Genomic DNA, 21,280 nt, shown 5'->3' with positions numbered 1-21,280 from the left:
TTTGCATTATATCAACAAAATACTAGTTATTTATGGGCATTTTACTCTGAATCATTACATTTATGTAAAAAATATAAATGTTTGTAACTAAAATTGAAAAACTGTTACACTTATATTTTTACGAAAAGAAAACTAGTAGATTTTATATTTAACATAAATTAAATATGTTAAAGCAACATTACAGGTGGTTTTATTAGTTACTTAATTTGTTGACAAGAAATAATATTTCTTTTGCAAAATTTGTTCATTAGATTTTTTCAAATAATTAGGGTATAAAGGTAAATTTTCACAATCTTTTGTTAGCAATAAGCCCCAATTTCTTCCTAGGCAGTGACGAAACCAATATTTTTTCCTTGGGGGTGCCAAAATTATTTTAATATGCTATGTTCAAAATAATTTTATTATATTTAAATATATGGCATCCTAAAATATCAAATATTAACTTTAATTATAATGGTACGTCTATTTAATAAATATGTAGCATAGTCATAATTAAAATTAAGACAAGAAATAACATTTGATTGAATATCTTATAACATCACAAATCACCTAAGTTGTACATTATGAGAAGATGCTTCAATATGTCACTTGTGCAAAAACAAATATATAACTATGCAATATAAATATAACTATTTACAATTAAAAAGAAATAAAAATTATGTTAACATACCTTGAATTTCATCTTCTTTTATTAAATGTAAATTGAGCTCTACGTTTTTTCATAAAACTAAATTCACATTTACACTTTGAAATCCCCTCACATTTTCCTATCCCCATTCCGCTTAACTTCAACGCCCAACAGGTCTTCAAGTTTCAGGTCACAAAAGACCTTTACACGTGTCCATCCAACACACTTTCCCTACCGTTTGTGGTCACAATCACTTACTTCTCCTATTCCCCCAACTTTCCACACCTCCTCTTTGACTAGTAAACATATTGCAGCAACATCCCTCATACATGATAATGATTAACCATAGTCTCGATTGCGGACATAGTTGATAGTACATATGCAAATAAATCATTGCAAAATGAGACATCAAGAAGTGGGAGAGAGAGGAGTTGGAATCGGAATGAACTACCACTGCTGATCCCTTCTGATCGCATCAAGTACACATGGTCAAGAGCTTCTTCAACTTCAGCAATCAAGCGCTTGGTTTTTGTTGCACAATCAAGGGCTAATTCGTTTAGGAATTCTTACCATCATTTCTTCGTGGAAACGAATAAGTTCCTAGGCAATCTCCTCAGTTGTAGCTTCAATCTCGAGGCAGAAGGCCATATTTTTCTCCTTATCTGTAGCAGCATGACCACTCCCCTTATGAGTGGATTCCCAAATTTTTCTCAAAAATACACAATCAATAATTGAGTGGGCACTCAATTCTGTGTTTACTACTACTACTACTGAAGAAAATTGATCCCTTGTTCTCTGAGATCCGATTCAGCAAAATGCTGAAGAAAATTGATCCCTTGTTCTCTTAGATATAATTTTAAAGTATCAAAATTACTGAAGAAAATTGATATACGCCTTAGACATTCGGAAGACAGGCAACTCAATCATAGGGTTGTCAGATTTGAACAAGATTCAACAACGGTCATTGTCTTCTTTTGGAGATCTTGTTTGTTATCACCTACGAGTTTGTCTACCATTTTGCCATTTCTGAGGAAGAAAATTGTAGGAGTGGCTTTGATTTCCCATGAATTACTGAGCTTCTGTTCCAAACTATATCAAATTTTATTAGTTTTTGATGGACGATATCCAGTGTATCTGAGCAAATGAAAGAAAATCAAAGGCAAAAAAGTTATAATTTAGGGGAGAAGTGGTTTTTTCCTTTCCTAGAAATGAAACTCAAAATCTTTTCAAAGAAATCTCGCATGCCCATCATTACTAGGTCGCATGCCTGGTTACAGGTCAATTTTCGCTTTAATTATGAAGTCTAAGGTGTTTATGTGGAGGTTTCTAAACGATAGAGGGTAAAATATCTTTTCACGAAACCACAAGAGTTCCTTGTATTTTACCCTAAAATCATTTGACTTTCTTTTTTGTTTATTTTTTCATTGTCCCTTCCCTTTTTATCTGTTCGAAGCCCCTATACGAGAGTGGTACAAAAATTAAGACACACGGCAAATTTTCATAATTGCATTGACGAACTATGGCCAATACTGCAATTTATGGGCCTGAGTTCCAAATCGTGGCAAAAACAACTTCATGCATGTCTCCTCAATTTCAACCACAAGTTATTACTAAGAATAGCAGCATTTCTTTTTTCGGTCAAGCAAGTTAGCGGTGTCTTGTGAGTACATTGCTTCGTGGGTACAACTCATTGTAGTTTTTGAACTTTATCTTTTTGCCTCTAGGTAATTATTCACGTACGAAAAATTAATTGGCCACCAAAGTTAAGAAGAGAAAATAAAATTTACTAATGATTATCGTAAGAACATTATCCAAAAAAAAGGACACCTTGTACATTCAGTATTTGCCTAATTAAGGAGTCCTAAAGAACTGCAAAATCAAGGGACAAAGTGTGATTTTATTTTTGGATTATAAAATATTGCAAAAATCATGACATTTTAATGTAACAATTTTTTTAAAGATAAAAATAAGATTCCGAGAAGGATCCCTCCCTCTGCGACTCTGTCCACGTCCAATTCCTATCCCCTTTCTTCTTCTCTTACCCCTATAAAATGTAGTATCTGGTTGGAGCCAGGAGTTAGGACCCAATTCTCAATAACACGAAACTCTTCATTTTCACTGCCGAACAATTCATAATTCGTGGAGATGGGTCTGATTCTGGGAAAGATTACCGTGGAAACACCCAAATACGAGGTAATTCAATCCACAGCAGACTACGAAATCCGCAAATACTTCCCGTCTGTAATTGCAGAGGTGACCTACGACCCCACCCAATTCAAGGGCGACGAAGATGGTGGATTCATTCTCCTTGCTAACTATATAGGCGCGGTGGGCAATCCCCAGAACACCAAGCCCGAGAAGATCGCGATGACGGCTCCGGTGATCACAAAAGCTTCAGAAAAGATAGCCATGACCGCACCGGTTGTGACCAAGAACGGGGGAGAGGGGCAGAGTAAGTCGGTGACGATGCAATTTATATTGCCGGCCAAGTATGCAAAGGCGGAAGAAGCTCCGAAGCCGGTGGATGAGAGGGTGGTGATTAAGGAAGAAGGAGAGAGGAAGTTTGGGGTGGTGAGGTTCAGCGGGGCGGCAAGGGAGGACGTCGTAAAGAAGAAGGTGGAGAATTTGAACAGGTGTTTGGAGAGGGATGGATACAAGGTCACTGGGGAACATGAATTGGCCAGGTACAATCCGCCTTGGACCTTGCCCCCTTTGAGGACTAATGAAGTCATGGTTCCCGTGGAGTGATTCCTGCATGTTGTTGATTGACTCCATTGATTTTTCTGTCTTCAGTTTCAGACAAGCTCTCTAATAATCCCTGGTTCAGAAGGGAATAAGCTAAAATAAAGAAAGAACTTGTTGATCGGGAGGATCAAAAAAGGAAGCAGGCAAATTCATCTACTAGTACTGGTAGTGGTGGTAGCATAACTGAAAAGTACTCTGGCTCTGTGTAGTACTTTCAGTGTGTTAAAGTACCGCTAGTAGTAGTCTTTATATTTTTATGTTATAATGAGGATACCATCAAAATTCAAAGTTATGTGAAGCTACAGTATTAGCTGCATTTGCCTTTTTCTTGATCATCAGTTGTATGAAAAGCTGCAATGGAAATGGTAACTACATGCACAAAATCTAATGCCATCGGATCGGTTCCGTGCCATGTCCATGCTGCTATTATGTTTTGTATGGCAGTATTATTATTAGTTACTAAACTACTACAATACATGTCGTCAAGAATAAAAGGATTCTAATATACGTACAAGTTTCTTCGTTGAGAAAAGGGCTGGGACCGGAATTTTGCTCGATTAGAAGAAAGCTGCAAAATGACACGAGCTGCTATTTGCCATAAACTGGGGTAATGGCACAGAGCCAAGAAAGATAACCTGTATACTTAAAATTCTTATCTTGCAAGTTAGCCTGTGTCCGTCAATTTAACCTTACCCCAAAGAGGCCCGGAGTACGGTTCAGTCTACGGCTCCTTTGAATTTTAATATATATATTTTTTTGATATGACAGACCTACACTACACTATTCTATATTAGACCCACACTATACTATTCTATATTAGAGGGAGGGGGACCTGAACAGGTCCAAGGATAATCAAAGGGGATTGAATCACCACCGGATCAAACGGATGCGTTGTATATCTTTATGTACTTTTTAAGGTTTGCGCCTCCTTTAGGGTTGTTTTTGGCGTTATGTAAATTACAAGAATGATAATTGGATTATACTGTCCACAAAAATCACACCTCAACGTTCATAGAAATGGATAAAGTACCATTAAAATTTCAATGTAAACAAATTAGGCAAATTTTTAGGCATGCTTTTTCCAATCTTGACCTAATATTCGTGGATTCTTTCACTCTGTAAAAATGCAAAAAATAGCTGTGCTGAATTGAATTGGTATATCATTTGACAAAAAAAAAAATTGAATTGGTATATGCTTCATTGCTATTTCTAAGATCAACTCCAGCTTGATTTGCTATATTATGCGATTTTTTGTATTGCGGTAAAGACCAAAAAAGATAACCAAAAACATATGTATATATTACTCCATGAAACGAAATGTAAAGGTAAATTAGTCTTTTCATATGATATGAGAACACCACCTGGATGGTCAACTTGGCCCGTTAAATACTTCATTCTGAACCGGTTTGGCGGATGATGACCAAGCAGAAGTAGCGCCAGAATTGAAACAACAAACCCCTTTAAAATAGTTAGCCCTTTTTCCCTTTTTTTTTTTTTTTTTTTTTTTCTGTTGGGTAAGATAGATAGGAAAATTTGTAGAATCGCAAATGGATAAGCCCTAAACTGCAAGTCCGAACCATGGCAACCCTTCCATTTCGTACACCATCTTTTCTCCCAAACTCTCATTCATTTGCCTCAAACTCACTAGCCCATTTCCAAATTTCTACCATTTGGCTGGTCCCCATTCCTGAAGCTAGAACTTTTCACAAACTCTTGCCACCCAAATCATCTTCAGATGACGATCCAACCACCGCAGAACCGCCAAAGCCTTCCCGCCGAGGCCGCAAAAAAGCTCGGTCCACCACCACCACTTCGTCTTCCGCAACCTCGACGACAAAAAGACCCAGAGGACCTCGGAAAAGCCAACCACAGAACACCCAAAATGATGTACCTGTAACCGATAAACAGGAGGAGCTTGATTACTATGATGATGGTATTGATTTCCCGTACGAGTACCCGCCTCTAATCTGCTGTTTTGGGGCAGCCCAGAAGGAGTTTGTGCCCACCATAAGAGTGGCACCGGAGCAAATGCACCCGGATATCTATTCTCAATGGAAAATGCTGCAGTGGAACCCTCCAGAGTTTGTTAGGTCTCCTGGCGGACCGCCTTCCAATGTGGCTGTTTCTCACGTCAGGCTTGGTGGGAGGGCTGCTTTTATGGGGAAGGTTGGGGATGATGAATTTGGAAGAGATATGGTGTTGCTTATGAATACTGAGAAGGTGCAGACGAGGGCAGTGAAATTCGACAGCAGTGTGAGGACTGCCTGTGCCTATATGAAAATTAAGCACGATAATGATGGCAAAATGAGGATGGAAAAGGTGAAAGAATCTGCAGAGGATTCGTTACTAAGCTCCGAACTGAATCTTGCCGTGCTCAAAGAGGTAAAAGAATAATTTAAACAACCAAAACAAAAAGAGGATGTTAGGATGTTTTTCTCCTATATACAACATAGCAATGAAGGAATTTTTTACTTTATTAATTGTCGATTTATGGTTTACTAGTTACTTAATCAATTATGTTCTTCATTAGTTGATTAGGCGCTGTCCCAGTACAGGATGCTTCAACCCCCGTTGCCTTATTTTTACTTTATCTTGGCTTTGCTGGATTAAGAATGTTTGTTATCTTATTGCCTTGTTGCCTTTAAACAAAGGTCTGTTGTCTTGCACAGACGAAAATGGATGTACTTATGTACATTTGGCTATTAGATTGGAGATTCTATGAAACAGAGGACAATCTCTGCCCTACCCAGATAGTTTTTCTAATTTAAAGTAACCATTATATCCTCGTGCAGATCAAGTTTTAGAATGGGCAATTCTGGGATAAATCTAATTATGTCCATACTCTTACAAATTCTGCTAACAGATTATGTGATAGAGAGGACAACTTGGAGTGGCTAGTGAAATCTGCACGCAGGGATAAGATCCATTAGTGAGTTGATTTTGAACTATTTCTGTCCGTGCTCTTATCGTTACCACTGATTTAGAGAAGGTTCTTCTTTCTCTTCTGACTGCTGTATTCTTGATCCCAGACGATTGTCTTGAAGTAGTCAAACTTTGGGCACTGGGAATACACTTTTAATACTGAATTTGTTTATTATGGTTAGAAAGTGTTTAGGAATTATGAGGTGAATTTGATTGAAACAATTAATGAACTAGAACAAAGTTTTAAGAGAAAAAAAAGTTTAGTGACTAATATTGATGCTAGTTTTTCTTCTTGTTTTTTTTTCAGGCTAGAATGTTCCATTTTAATTCTGAAGTCATAACTTGTTCTTCCATGCATTCTGCTCTTTTTAGAGCAATTTCATGGTCTAAAAAGTTCGGTGCATTGGTTTTTTTCGACCCAAATTTCCCATTGCCACTATGGGAGTCACGTGATATGACCAGGGAAGTGCTCAAGAAAGCCTGGGAACAAGCAGATATCATTGAGGTCTCAAAGCAAGAGCTCGAGTTTCTTTTAGATGAAGAACATTATGAGAGGAGAAGAAATTATACGCCTCAGTACTATGCTGAGAATTTTGAACAAACAAGTAAACTGCGAGATTATTATCATTATACTCGCGAAGAAATCTCTCCATTATGGCATGATGGGTTGAAGTTTTTGTTTGTCACAGACGGAACACTTCGGATACATTACTATGCTCCTTCTTTTGATGGGGTTGTGGTTGGCACAGAAGATGTGCTAATAACACCATTCACTTGTGATAGAACAGGTTCTGGTGATGCTGTTGTGGCTGCAATTATGAGAAAGCTAACAACTGTACCCAAGATGTTTGAAAATCAGGATATTTTGGAGAGGCAGCTTCGTTTTGCTATTGCTGCTGGTATAATATCACAGTGGACTATAGGAGCTGTACGCGGTTTTCCCACAGAAAGTGCTACTCAGAATCTGAAAGAGCAGGTTTATGCGCCATCAATGTGGTAAAATCGGCAGTAGTCATGTCAACGAGCAAAATACTCTAGTTTCTTTCTATTAGATCTTGTTATAATCTGGGGTTAGAAACACCAAGTCTTCGGTCTGTGAGAGTCCACTAGTTAGATTTATTGTTTCTATCGGACCACTTTGTCCAACACCTAGATTTTTGAAGGACCATTGAAATGATGCCGTGGTTCTTTCTTTTGGTAATTGACTCAAGTATCAAATGACATTGTGGGCGAAGTTTATACAAATACATGATGGATCTCACTTGTTGGTTCATTGATGTGATCCTAAAGCAGAATTTGTTCCTATTGCAACTTCTGGTATCGACTGCTAAACCAAGCTTCTGGTCCAGAGGTGATAAGACTGGTGTTAGGATTTTCCTTGTACTATTAGACATTTAACAACGACCATCTTCTTTGCCTGCAATAATTCTTTACTCTCCATCATCAAATCTCCCCGTTGTTGCAGTTCTTAGGGTGTGTGGGTGTATAATTTGCTTTTCCGTTCATTCCTCCCTCTGTTAATGTTGTATATTGCAATTTTCTGGCATTGACTGCAGAACCCCAAGTTTTGGTTCAAAACTGATAGACCTGCATTAGTTGTAATCCGTCACGGCATCTCTATTTTTGTACTATTTCTTATGGATTCTCGGGTTATATTTCTTGGAGTCGGAGGATGATTAGTTTTCTGTAGCAGATTTTCTTTATTGTGACCAGGAACATATTTATGACAGTAAACGTGTAACTGAAAAATTGAGCTGACAAGGCCAAAACAAGGACAAAATCAATAAATAAAAGAATATCTGTGCTCCGTAATTTACAATGCCTCTCATAATGGGATCCAAAAAAAAAAAAAAAAAAGGAATTTCTCCCTCTACCGTATGTCCGTATCCTCCAAAATTGAATCATGAAGGGCCCGAATCGCATTGCTGCTACTTCTTGCACAGCCCACCACTCTCTCTGTTTTGTATCTTATGCTCTACGATTGAAATTACTGCTATTTACACTCAAAAATAACTATGAGCCCTATCTCTGTGATGCTATTCTTGAACTAGTTATAAATTTTCGGTGATGATGTTGGCTTCTTTCTTGTTCTCGAGATACATTACAAATACATCCAGGAAACGGATTAGCATAAAAGTTCTCCTCCAATCTTGGTGATTCTCCCGCCTGTCTAATATATGGTGCTCCAAGCCTGTTCTCATGTAAACTCTTGACTTCCGAGGCAAATTGTTCCCATGATAACGTGCCCACATCCAACATATCCATCAGCCTAACTAAATTGAATCTGCAAAGAAGCAGAATGCTGAGAAGCCCAAAAAAAAAAAAAGAAAGGCGCTGAACGTGAAGTACAAAATAGCCAGCAGTATTGACAGACCTGTCAGGATTTATCGTCTTTCGAAACCCATCAAACCTTCTATGGCCCTGTACGGCCTTTGCCATGTTCCCATCGTATGTGTAAACAAAGACGTCGCTCTGAAGAGCTATAACGTAATCCAGAGCAGCAAGACGATTCTGATAGTGTTTTAGTTCCTCCAACTCTTCCTCTGTTGCAAGAGTGGAGTGCGAGAAAACGTTCGTGTACTCTGCCCGGAATGCATCCATACTATTATTCCCGTAGATTTCTCCTGCAACTATGTATATTCTTGTGGTTGATGGATAACCCATGGCCTTGAGAAAGAGACCCGCCTCCCTCGGAGACATTGGGCAGCCTCCTTGGAGTCGTTTTTCTTCGCCGTCTATCTCTTTCTCTTTCCAGTGCTTCACATTGTACCTCATGCGCCGAAGCTCCTCAACCTCCTCTCTACTCAAATTGTGGCTGCAACCGGTGAATGCAAGCATGTCTTTCTCGTACCTGCGCTCCACATTATTCCTCTTGGTAAGTGGTAACTAACTAAAAAAAAAAAAGCCGAAATGTTTTGGGACACACAGATTTGTGAAAATACTTGCCTCAGATGAAGAGCAATAAACGGCTCGCCATCACTTCTAATTCTATCAACCAATTTTCTCCCAAGCTCCTCAATCTCATTTGTGTATCTGAGAGCCACGTAATTTGCCCGACACCGAAGCCTCTGAATGGAAGGCGCAAGGCCGTTGTTGGCAAGACGTGAATCCGTGTGGGTGAATTTGATTACCTTGTGTTTCTTTAGCAAGGAAAGAATTTCTCCTCTGTAGTAACCAGGCTGCAAAACAAATATTTTTTTTTAAACTTTTTAAGAAATCTGGACCAGAACTTGCAGAGATTTCAATGATTGTTGGTTCCCTACCTTGGACCAAGAAACAGGTGCCTTAGGAAGGGGCTTAACTGATGATGCCAAATGAGGTGGCAAAGAATCTACTATCTCAATATCGTCTCTTAGTGTGCCAATGAAATGCTTCCAATCAAAAATATCTTTAAAATCACTGCAAGAAAAGAACAGGAAAATGTTCAACAAAGCAAAGAAATGTACCGGGCTCAAACAAAAATTGCTTGCTTGTGATGAAAAACGTTATATGTATACCTGGGATCTGTCCAGAATGACTTGTGATCAAGAGAAGGAAGAACCAAAGTAGCATTCATAATTTTTGCTATTGCAACCATGTCGCATATCTGCGTTCGTTTACATCAAATATTCATCATTTTGCATAAGCTAAAATAAACATTGAGAACACATTAAGATCGACTCACTCCTGTTCGCATTTGATTTAGCCCTCCATTAGCATGAGCTAGAATATAGCCATTTGTTTCCGATCCCGTCCCTGAAAGATTTGGTAATAACTTATAAATTGCTGTTGTGCAGGGCACATGCTATCAAAATATAAAGCCGGACTTTACTTATTCGATTCCTCGGCCGACCAATGCATTGATAGTAGTTATCACTGTTTGGCTTCATCCATATTTCCGGAACCTGTTACAGAAAATTCAACTCGCAATTATATTGAATGATCATTCAATCTACAATTATTACGACATCCAACTGAGAAAAGTAAACTAACCTGCTAGCCTTAGTAGCATCATCCAATGACAAAAAAAAAAAGTTTACGGGTTGCTACTACTGGCTACAAGATTCAGTTTGCTATTACTAACGAATCCTACAAATTTGAATAGGTCAGACTCCATACTGCAGCATTCCAACTCCCCAAAATAAAAAAATTTTTAGAAAAGGAAAAATGAGTAGAGCCCCATAAAAGGAAAAGAAAAGAATTATGAATGACGGCTCTGAGATATATAGTTCTAGTAATTCATAATAATCCCGTTCCGTTTAATTGGCTGGACCACTGAAGGAAAAGGAAATTTACGGCCAAGTAAAAAGTAGTAAACTCTCAAGTATCAGCCGTTAGAAGGGAATAAATGGCGACAACGGTAAAACTAATGATTAGAGAGGTAGCCGTACAAGAAATCATGGTCAAAGGCAACTAAGGCAGGATTCAACGTTTACGCGCTTAATGGGTTGCCGCCAAATCAGCTGTACCCATTTACAATTTACAATTCTTTTGTTTGGTCATTGGGTCAAAATTGTTAACGAGAGAGAGAGAGAGAGAGGAAGAGGAGGCACCCCACCAACCCAATGGAAGCCGAGTAGAAGTCTGCTACGGAAACTAAACACCTACAATCCTATTTCGCAACAACTACAGTGATTTAGAGACTTTTGAGGAATTTCCGATGCATTTTGATCGAAATGTGCCAGAAAAAAAAAAAAAAAAAAAAGAGCTGAATCTTCAAACTGACTGACAAATGCTTTTTGAAAAAAAAGATAGTTGCGTAAGCAGTGCAAGAGACGGATAAACCTGGAATTTGACGTATCATTTAGTACAACATTTGACATGGGACTTACAGGGTATTCAACCATTTGCCTTTTATGGAGAAGTCCGGCAGATAAGGCCACCGCCGATTCTGTTATAACATGCTGATCACGAGCTAAGCTGGTCTTCATATTCTGAATGATCGGAAAATCATCCTTTCTCTTCTTGGATTGGTCATGTAGACTGGCATCCAATACGGAATACTTCAAAAATATAGATGCCACCACCAAAACCATAAGCAAACTGATAAGCGTACGCGCAAAATTCTTTTTTGATCCCAGAGAATGCAACAAGTTATGGAAAACCACGAAAAAATTCGTGACCCTTCTACGTAACAAATGGTGGTAGTGTAGATGTTGATGAAGGCTGTGGGCAGGAGAACCATTGCCATAATTACAATATTCCTCGTCGCCTGCACAACCGACCTGAAGACGGTCGAAAGAAGTCTGTGTATGGACCAATAATCTGTCGGAATCGCTCATCATCGAGTCCGGAACGCGCCGGCGATGGGTGGGTATGGGACTTCCGCTCCCGGAATTGGTGGTGGTTATGGTGCTTGCGTTTGGCATTCCTTGGGAAAACTTGAATTGAAGCCAGAAGAACAAAGTCGTCGAAGAAAAGGAATAACAAAGAGAAATGGAAAATCGAGAGGAAGGGAGAGATAGAAGTTAGTAGAATTTGCGCGCGCTGCTTTGTTCTTTGAGGTGGCAATTGGACAGATGGGACAAGAGGGTCTTCTGGTTTGTGCTGTTTCCCTTCTTTCTCTCCTGTAACGTTGTACAGAACGAAAAGCAGGGAGAGGAGGGGGCTACGCTTTCACGACGACGGAGAGAGCCAAGGGAAAATAGCTGACATGTGAGAGTTACATGGAATTTGAAATTCTAACGCGATTAGAATTTTGGTGATGTGAGAAAAGAAGAGCTCTCCTCCATGCATCTTACTTACTTGAGATCATCATATCATATCATACAGGCAGCGGAACTTTACCTCCTGAGATTGGAAGGACAATAATTTATTAAAAAATGTGGGCTTGGGTATGGTGGTGTGTGTAATATTGAAGGACCCAAATTGATTAGCCTTTTATTGTGCAAAATCTGGCCAAACAAATTCAACTACTTTCATCAACTCGTTCAAAATTGATAAGCACTTATGATAATCAATTAACGCGCAAGGAACGCTTCACTCTGCGTGCATTAGTGCAATGAGCTTCATGTACTAATTTTGAAAATTAATATTCACACCCTATCAATTTTTCTTCTGCTTAAGTCATTTATTTATTTTAATCTTCCTATCCGACACAAAATTCAAGCTGGCAATGGAAAAAAACCCTAAGAACCCTGACCACTGGACCTACCCAATAGTTATTTATTTATGTGCTCTTATCCGATGTATATTCTATCACAGATTCTTGAAAGATGCAAGTACCACGTTCCCACAAGTTTTAGTGCTCTCAATAAGCAGTGTTTAGGAGGAGTTAGGTGAAACATATCTCTTTTTTATTTAAAAAAAAAAAAAAAAAAGTTATCACTTTTCTCTTCAAATGTGAAACATATTCTCTCCAACGTTCGTATTTGAGAATAGAGATTAATTAGGGAAAATTAAACAATGAAGAAATACCAGGCATAAAAGCGTATGACATGAACAGAAAAAAGAAGCTAGGCAACAACGCATATAAAAATCGGTATAGTACTGCAGAATTCGATATTTGTTGCGTTGATTGTATCAATTTTTGTAAGTTTCAAGCCAATGTAAGGAGATTATCTTTATCTTAATTAAAAAAAAAAAAAAAAACTCTGTCTGTTAGTTCATGCTTTTCCTAATAGTGCGTTTGATAGTCTGAAAACTGAGGTTTGAATATGAAATGTGAAGTCTGAATCTATTAAATTATTAAATTGTTAAGTATAAAACTTAATATATTTGAATGTATATCACATTAAATGATAAGTGAATAGTTTATAACTTATTTTTTGAAGCAAGTTTTGTTTAAAAAATTCAGTGCCACTTAAATGTTCTATTTTTTGTCATCAAACACATCTTAATATATTCATATTTGAATCCATTAAGTTTAGGTTGGTTATCAAACGCATCTTAACATATTCAACTTTGAACCCATTAAATTTAAGTGCTAAATTCGGCTATCAAATAAGTACTAATTTTAAACTAGTTCCTAAGGGTGTGCAAAATCGAAAAATTTCGATTTACCGACCGAAATCCTATTGAATTCGGAATTTCGAATTCGGTAATTCGGAATATCCGATTTCGAATTCGGTAATGAGATTTTTCAAAAATGAAATTCCAATTTCGAATTCGAAATCAGAATCAGAATTCGGAATTCCTATTTCGATTTCAAATCTGTTTTTCATATATATATATATATATATATAATATAACATTTATATTATCATAGTAATTTTTATATTCATGAATTCGGTGAAATCGAAATTTCTATTTCGATTTCAACTTCGTTTTCACACATAGATATAATATTTATATATACATATGTAATATATTTATGAATTCGGTGAAATTGTGATTTACCTCTGAATATTAATCTAAAGATCTCGATTACTTCTGAATATTAATCTAACTTTGTTGTGTTTGTTTCAATAATTCCGATTGTTGGAAAAAACAACGCCTAAAATGTGACGAAAACCAAGTAAAGAGTCTTCTTAGTGATAATAATTAAAAGATAGATGATTCCACTAACTAAAGCGTGTGATGGACTGCCACGCCAAAAATTGACTTGAATTCGAATTTGGAAAGACTATATAATCAAGAAATGAAGCAAGTGCTCCACTGCTCCCTTCTATTGTGTTGCGTGTCCGGTGGGCGGTGCCAACCTCGGCGTACACGCGTCACCAAATCCATCCACCGTCTCCGCCTACCTTGCTCCATTCAAACCACATTAAGGCTTTTCCGGGTAACTAAAATTTTCTTCTGGAAAAAAAAAAAAAACGAGTAAGTATTTTTCGGTCTTTTTCACTTTTTTTTTTTGTTAAATGGAGTTGGAGTATTGCGATTTGACAAAGGTTTTTTTTCTAAAGAAGTATTAAAAGAAATGTTTTTTGGTTAGGCTACATTTGGATTAAGAAATTTGAAGAATTCAAATCCTTCTAGTTGTTTAGATTATTAAAATATATTTAAATTTACAAATCACTAATTATTTTAATATTTAAATTTATTTTAATAATTTGTAAATTACAAATTTAAGTACTTCTTAACAATTCAAACTATTACAGTGATTTGATTAGATTTCATATCCTTTATCAAATTCCTCGATCTAAACGAATCTTAATAAAAAGAATTTCGAACTAGTCATACATTCTCTGGTCGTTGCATCTTATATTACTTCGTCATTACTTTTGAAAATAAAAACAATTGACCAAATCAATGTTAGCTCAAAACAATTAAGATATTGAAACTTAAATTTTTGGAATATTTTTGAACATATGCACGATAATGAGTTTGAAAATTTGATGCTTTTACTGGAAAACTAGCATCGGAAGGGGGGAAGGGGAAGAATGAGTGAACTCTTAAATGGGCATGGAAGGTGTACTGTGATCTAAAACCGACGTCACTGACTATTTCTTGACATGCAATAACTACATTCTTGAAATCTTCTTTTCTACATGTTAATCTAATAAGACTTTATGTTTCTTTCCCCGCAGACTTCACTGTATTGGAATTGTGAAAATCACTGGTCTGACCGGGTCATTGCCATGGATAACGACATGACATCCAAGAGTTGACCACTTTGTTTTGTTTTACGCTCTCACTATTATTTTAATCATATAATTTTCATTTATTAGACTCTACGATAAAATAAATAATAGAAGTGCAAATAACGAAAAAAAAAATAGTGGAGATAACATTTCCGTAAAACAAAAGAGTATTCACATCGTAACAGCATTCAACCAAGTGAGATTGCTTTACACGTTGGTGGGATTTATTCCACATCTAAATTAAGCAGAATAAAATTTAAGTGAACTGCTAAATTAAGTAGAATAAAACTTAATATTTGAGGACACTCTAACTTCATATTGAAATAGTACTATCCGAGGAGGGTTGGGTTGGGTGGTTCGGAGGAATGAAGTGTAAGTGAGAATCCTTTATTGGAGGACAACCTAAAGGAAATTGAGTTAATTTTATATACTCTGACAGTGTATATTATCACGGTTAGATGCATGACATATATGTAAAATTTGAGATTCAAATCAAATTATGTATCATACATTAAATAATATATATATATATATATATACTCAGTATATAGAAAATTAATCATAAAAAATTTATAATAAACCTTCGATAAAGTTGCCTTGGGTGGACCATCCCTCTCTAAACTTTTTTCTCTTCGTTAAACAAGATGTGAGAGATGGAGAGAACAAAATGCGGATGGTTTCACAAGACGAGCAGTCCGTTATGCCACAAAGTAAGGGTAGAAAGAGACAATGTGGTTGCATAGTTTCACGCAGTAAAAGTGTCCTCCGTTTAGTTTTATGGAGAGGTGATTACTCAAATTCACAAAGCAGAAATAAACAAGACGATGAGAAGCATTGTTTGAGCTTTGACTGAGACATTCTGTACTCAGATAATGGATGTTTACTCTCAACTACTAGAGCATTTAAAGCAAGCAAACAAAAGAGAAGGTCTGGACCTGCTCACAAACTAGTTATAGGCAAGGCAAGGATTTATTTGGAAGACTTCTTCTTATTGCTTTTGTGGATATTCCAAGTAAGTGGCCTATGAGTTGCTTTGTCATCAAATTCAGAAGTTAGACATAATAGGGTGACTCTTGACTGGAACAATGGCACCAATAGTTGCAGCTGAATACAGTTGCCAATGAGATCGATAAACTCTTTCCGTCGTGATTGGCACGACCGTCTTTCAATCTCCATGCATTACCATTGATTGTAGAGAATCTCTTTTGTTCTTTTTATTATTATTTTTTCTTTAAACGTTTTCATGTTCAATTGGTCCAAAGAAAATGTGGCGTGTGTCAAAAGAAGACCAATAAAGAATTGAGAGAGCTGGGAACAACTTTTGCAATGCCAATTGGCAAGACCCATATTTGTATTGGTGCGGTGAAGCTTTTAGCGTTTATATGGTATAGTATCAAGTATATACTACAGTATAATATAACGCGGCGGCAGCGCTGGTCTGGCTCAGCGGGCATCCAGACGTGCCGATCATTGAAAAGCTGATTTGGTTATTAATGAGGAATCTGCCGTAAACATTCACCGACAGCCAACTGCACACATATGCTATTTGTTCAGCGTCAGTGCTTGATCGGAATCCGTGTAGCTGCGCAAAGATCAGATTATATTAAGGAAAAGAATTTCAGATCAGGGTTCTCCTGTGATCGAAGGGTACTTTCCACCAGATAGAACTACATGAATAAAAGAAAAAGCTAGATTCTTGTTTGGATTCTTGTTTTTGGGCCTGTTTTTGAAAAACTGTTTTTCACAATCCAAATGCTACAGTAAATGTGTATTTCAAAAACAACTCCAAAAACACCAATATCCAAACAATATATCAAAAACAACTCCAAATACATATTTAATATGTTTATTTCAACTTATATATTTCAATTATGTATAGGATATATATTATATTAATTTAAATATATTTATTTATACATATTATAAATATTTTACTTTATATAAAATATATTTTTATATATTATATAAATTATATATATTATAAATATGTTATTATACATTTATATAAATGTTATATATTATATATTTTTAATATATACATAATATATATTATATATATTGAACATTTATATAAATGTACATTTAAACATAATATATATATTTATGTATATTTATAATATACATTTATATTATGTATTATATATATAATACATTTATACATTTATATTAATATACATAATATTAATTACACATTTATACATAATATTAATAAATGTATACATTTATATTTATTACATTAATACATTTATACATAGTATTAATATATATTTATAATATATTAATTTATACATTTATATAATATTCATTTATAATTTATACACATTTATAATAATATACATTTATACATTTACAAATATATTTATATTATGTATTATATATAATATAATACACTTATAATACATTTATATATTTATTTATAAATATAATATATAATAAATAAATAAATATAATACACTTATTTATTTATATATAATATATAAATTTATTTATAAATATAATACACTTACTTATTTAGAATAATATATAAATATATTTATTCATAAATATATAAATATATTTATTTATAAATATTTATAATTGTATTATAAATGCATAAATGTATATAAATATAAAAACATAAAAATTATAAATTATAAATTATAATATACATTTATAATTTATATATTTATAGTAATATACATTTAAACATTTATAAATATATTTATATTATGTATTATATATAATATAATACATTTATATATAAATATATGAATATATTTATTTATAAAAGTACAAATATATTTATTTATAAATATTTAAATATATTTATTTATAAATATTAATAAATGTATTATAAATGCATAGATGTATGTAAATATAAAAATATAAAAATTATAATTTATAATTTATACATTTATACATTTATATAATATTCATTTATAATTTATACATTTATAAATATATTTATATTATGTATTATATATAATATAATACATTTATATATTTTTATATAAATTTATTTATTTATAAATATTTATAAATGTATAATTATATATTGTTATAAAAATATAAAAATTACAAATTATAAAAATACTCAAAAATATGTTTTAAAAATACATCTAAAAATAATCCATAAAACATCTACAGTAAAAGTTTTTTATTTAATTTTTGAATAACAACCCAAAAAACAACTAATCCAAACGGACTTGTATTTGAAAAACGAAATGCTACAGTGCTGTTTTTGAAAAACAACCCCAAAAACAGCTAATTCAAACGGACCCATAGTTTAGATAAAATTCTGTGTATAAAGTTCTATAAAACACATGGTTTTATGTAGATGCTTAGCAACTTGCTTTAAATTCTTGCACAGTTGCAGAGACTCTGCCCCTTTTGTATACTCTGATCACTGTGGTTTTACCTCATCGAACAGTAAAATAAAGTTTCTCTATAGTTACGGATAGAGGTGGCAAATCAACCCACTTAACTAAATTTATCCATATCCGCCCATGAATAGATGGGTATGGGTATCTTAAATTTTTGCATATGGGTATAAATGGGTTACCCAATAATACCCATTTATTAAGTGGGTATTATTGGGTAATCTATCAAATCCAATTAACCCATTTAGAATTCTCTTCCCCCCAAGTCTCTTCTTTTCCCCTAACTTTTTTTTTTCAAATTTTTCATTTTGTCATGATGTTAACTACTTTTGTTTCATTATTATTATTATTATTATTATTATTATTATTTGTTGGTTTTATCTTATTATTTTATTTTCTCTTAATTTGTTAACTTGCTCATTTTTTAGCATTACCAATTTATGATAAATTTTAGCCTATTTTCTTATATTTATAAAATGAAATTTTAAATTTATGTATGAAAAAATGTTAGGGGTTCAAAATTTTTGGATTAAGTTTTTATATTAATTTTTATAGTACTTAGTTCAAAATTTTATATTCTTATTATTCAATTATTAAATAATAGGTAATTTTGTGACATAGAGTATAAATGAAAAAAAAATTGGTAATTAAGTTTATTGAACATTATAAGTAAATATTTAAAACTAATGATGGGTACAAAGAGTGGTATAAATTGATAACTTAATTTGTAAAAATGAATTTAAATGAATTTACAAAAAGTTAAAATAAATGGGTTATAAATGGGTAATTGGATTACCCAATTCATTTTTTGACTTACCCATTTATACCCATTTAATTAAATGGGTATAAATGAGTTGACTCACTTATACCCATTACCCATTTTACACAACCCAAACCTGTCCAAATCACCCATTTTGACACCTCTAGTTACGGATAAAAAAGTTTTGAAGTTTCGATAAAGAAATGGAATGCAGCTATGAATAGTAGCTTCTCAAGAGAAAAACAACAGGAAGAAAACAAATGCCCAACTGACAACGTACTGCATCAAACCAGCATGGTACAAAACAAGCAACAAAGGGATCCACTGCTCAACAATTAATGGAGATTTCTCTACTTTCCAAGGTTCCTAGGTAATAACCTGTAATCATAATGCTGAAGTTGACGTTTCCGTAGACGTCTTCCTAATAGTTATTGCAGAGATGATTAATGTTGATAGCTACACTATATATATATGAAATTTCCAATTATTGGTTAGTTGGTATTATTTTCCGTTTCAATTATTGGTAAGGATAATTGTCTGATATGAAGGTGATAAAACAGATGTTGAATTATTCGTTAGTTGATAATATTTTCCGTTTTCAATTATTGTTTATTTGGTACGGATAATTGTCCAATATGAAGGGTGACAAAATAGATGTTCAATTATTGGTTAGTTGGTATGGATAATTGTCCGATATGAAGGAGATAAAATAGCATGATATCAGAGGAATATATGATTAAGCGCAGAGTTGAGGAATCTTTAGGTTATACTATGAACTTGAAAAAAAAAATATGTAGCTAACAGAGATATATAGGAAGATTTATGTAAATCGGTGACAGGGGCGGAGCCATAAAAAAATCTTAGTGGGGGAAAAAATAATACTAAAATTTTTTATCTACTCTTTTTCTAATTTTTTAAGCAAAAAAAAAAAAAACCCCCCATGCATAAAATCACCATTCACAAGTTAAAATATTTATCAAATAATCCATTTATTAGTTATAACATTAACTAATCAATTTTCAAATTTCTTTAAAACAGTAATAGTCTCATGCTCTAGAAATGTATTTGCAAACAAATTTAAAATAATAATAATAAAAAGTAATTGTTTAGAACCTGATTTTGATGGTTTCCTAAAGTTGGTGAAAAGAGCTACAAAATGTGGCAGACCAAAATCCTAGAAGATCAATTGATTCTGGTGCAATCTCTAAATAGGATAAAGTGATCAAAAGAAAGAGTAACAAGCTTTGGTTGTTGAAAAAAAATGGCTCTCCTATGTACGTTGGGGAGTGGGGACAACCGAGAGCCAGATAAGGAAAGGGAAATTGGGGAGTGGGGACAAATGAAGTAAATGATAATAAATGATAAAAAGAAAAAGTAGTTGGCTTGGGTGTGGAAGAAGAGAAGCCGATTGTGAAGGGAAATCAAATGGGGGACCACAGGAGTAAAGGAAACTTGGGGAGTGGGGACCAAAAGAAATGACTGATATAATTGGTACTTGGCCCTGTTGGTGGGAAAATGGGAACTAGAGGAGGAAAGTGAATGATATAAATTTTGTGACCCATTATTTCACATTTTTTCTAAAAAAAAAATTATGGAGGCACCTTTAAATTTATGTCAAAATTGTAGGTGTATTATAGGAATTTAAAGGGAGCAGTGAGGGCCCGTGCCCCCGGTACTCCCACTTTAAATCCGCCCATGTTTCCACGGTAGAGATATGGAGTATTTTTGAGTTGGACAGTAAATATTAAATGTAGGATATCAATCAAATTTTAACGTGTCTTAAAAATGTATTTAAGCGAATGCTTTGGAATATTCTATTCTTGTAGCAGTCACCACTTCAGGTCCTACTTCTCTGCAATTTTTGGCCCCGTATTCTATATGTACCATGGGGGAGTATTTTTTAATTTTATTGTGTCAGTGTCTATTTTTATTATAATAATATCTATATTCCTTGAATTAATCGAAAACTTCCACATTATTTTACGCTGTTATATTTACGTAGCCATCGGAAAGACCACCAACTTTTAGTTTCTTTCCCTTGTTCTACGGACATGACACGTGTTTTCATTTATTAACAAGGATTAGAATTAGTCAAACTTAAAATATCCATGTCCCTTTTTAATAAATGAAAATATGTCATGCGTTTCAATATGTATTGTGTGTGAAAAATGTTTAGATTGTAGTTTTCTAACCAAAATAGTTTACATTTTTCATTCCAATATGCATCAAATCACTACAGTAAATTCTCCTTCGAAAACTTAAAAAAAGGGCAATCCAAAACCCAAAATATTTAGTTAGATGGATAACATTGGATGAGAGATATTACAATTTTCGATAATTGCCAAAATTTATCATGTTGTTTTAC

At 34.2% G+C, this 21,280-nt stretch overlaps 3 protein-coding genes across 4 annotated transcripts; 2 read left to right on the top strand and 1 right to left on the bottom strand.

Annotated features, from left to right (window-relative positions):
• Nucleotides 1-2,618: 2,618 nt before the first annotated feature.
• Nucleotides 2,619-3,689, top strand: LOC113691742 (heme-binding-like protein At3g10130, chloroplastic). The gene has a single exon (XM_027210035.2). It carries the CDS (start codon nucleotides 2,774-2,776, stop codon nucleotides 3,374-3,376), a length of 603 nt encoding a protein of 200 aa, XP_027065836.1. The 5' UTR covers nucleotides 2,619-2,773; the 3' UTR covers nucleotides 3,377-3,689.
• A 1,155-nt stretch (nucleotides 3,690-4,844) lies between these two features.
• Nucleotides 4,845-7,873, top strand: LOC113694217 (fructokinase-like 1, chloroplastic). The gene is made up of 2 exons (XM_027213085.2): nucleotides 4,845-5,755; nucleotides 6,603-7,873. The coding sequence occupies exons 1-2, from the start codon at nucleotides 4,952-4,954 to the stop codon at nucleotides 7,293-7,295; spliced, it is 1,497 nt and encodes a 498-aa protein (XP_027068886.1). The 5' UTR covers nucleotides 4,845-4,951; the 3' UTR covers nucleotides 7,296-7,873.
• Nucleotides 7,874-8,044: 171 nt separating this feature from the next.
• On the bottom strand, nucleotides 8,045-12,192 carry LOC113694216 (O-fucosyltransferase 19-like). 2 transcript variants are annotated; one of them, XM_027213084.2, is made up of 8 exons: nucleotides 11,107-12,187; nucleotides 10,107-10,179; nucleotides 9,960-10,030; nucleotides 9,793-9,881; nucleotides 9,559-9,694; nucleotides 9,242-9,474; nucleotides 8,670-9,146; nucleotides 8,045-8,579 (listed from the first exon to the last, which is right to left on the bottom strand). In XM_027213084.2, the coding sequence occupies exons 1-8, from the start codon at nucleotides 11,641-11,643 to the stop codon at nucleotides 8,318-8,320; spliced, it is 1,878 nt and encodes a 625-aa protein (XP_027068885.1). In that variant the 5' UTR covers nucleotides 11,644-12,187; the 3' UTR covers nucleotides 8,045-8,317. The 2 variants fall into 2 exon arrangements, with proteins under 2 accessions (XP_027068885.1, XP_071908026.1); XM_072051925.1 differs by having other exon boundaries at nucleotides 8,045-9,146; nucleotides 11,107-12,192.
• Nucleotides 12,193-21,280: the final 9,088 nt, after the last annotated feature.

Source organism: Coffea arabica, chromosome 6c (assembly GCF_036785885.1).
Source record: "Coffea arabica cultivar ET-39 chromosome 6c, Coffea Arabica ET-39 HiFi, whole genome shotgun sequence".
In the NCBI taxonomy this organism is placed as follows: domain Eukaryota; kingdom Viridiplantae; phylum Streptophyta; class Magnoliopsida; order Gentianales; family Rubiaceae; genus Coffea; species Coffea arabica.
Note: the sequence above shows the minus strand (reverse complement) of the source record. Positions and strands in the feature narration are given on the sequence as shown.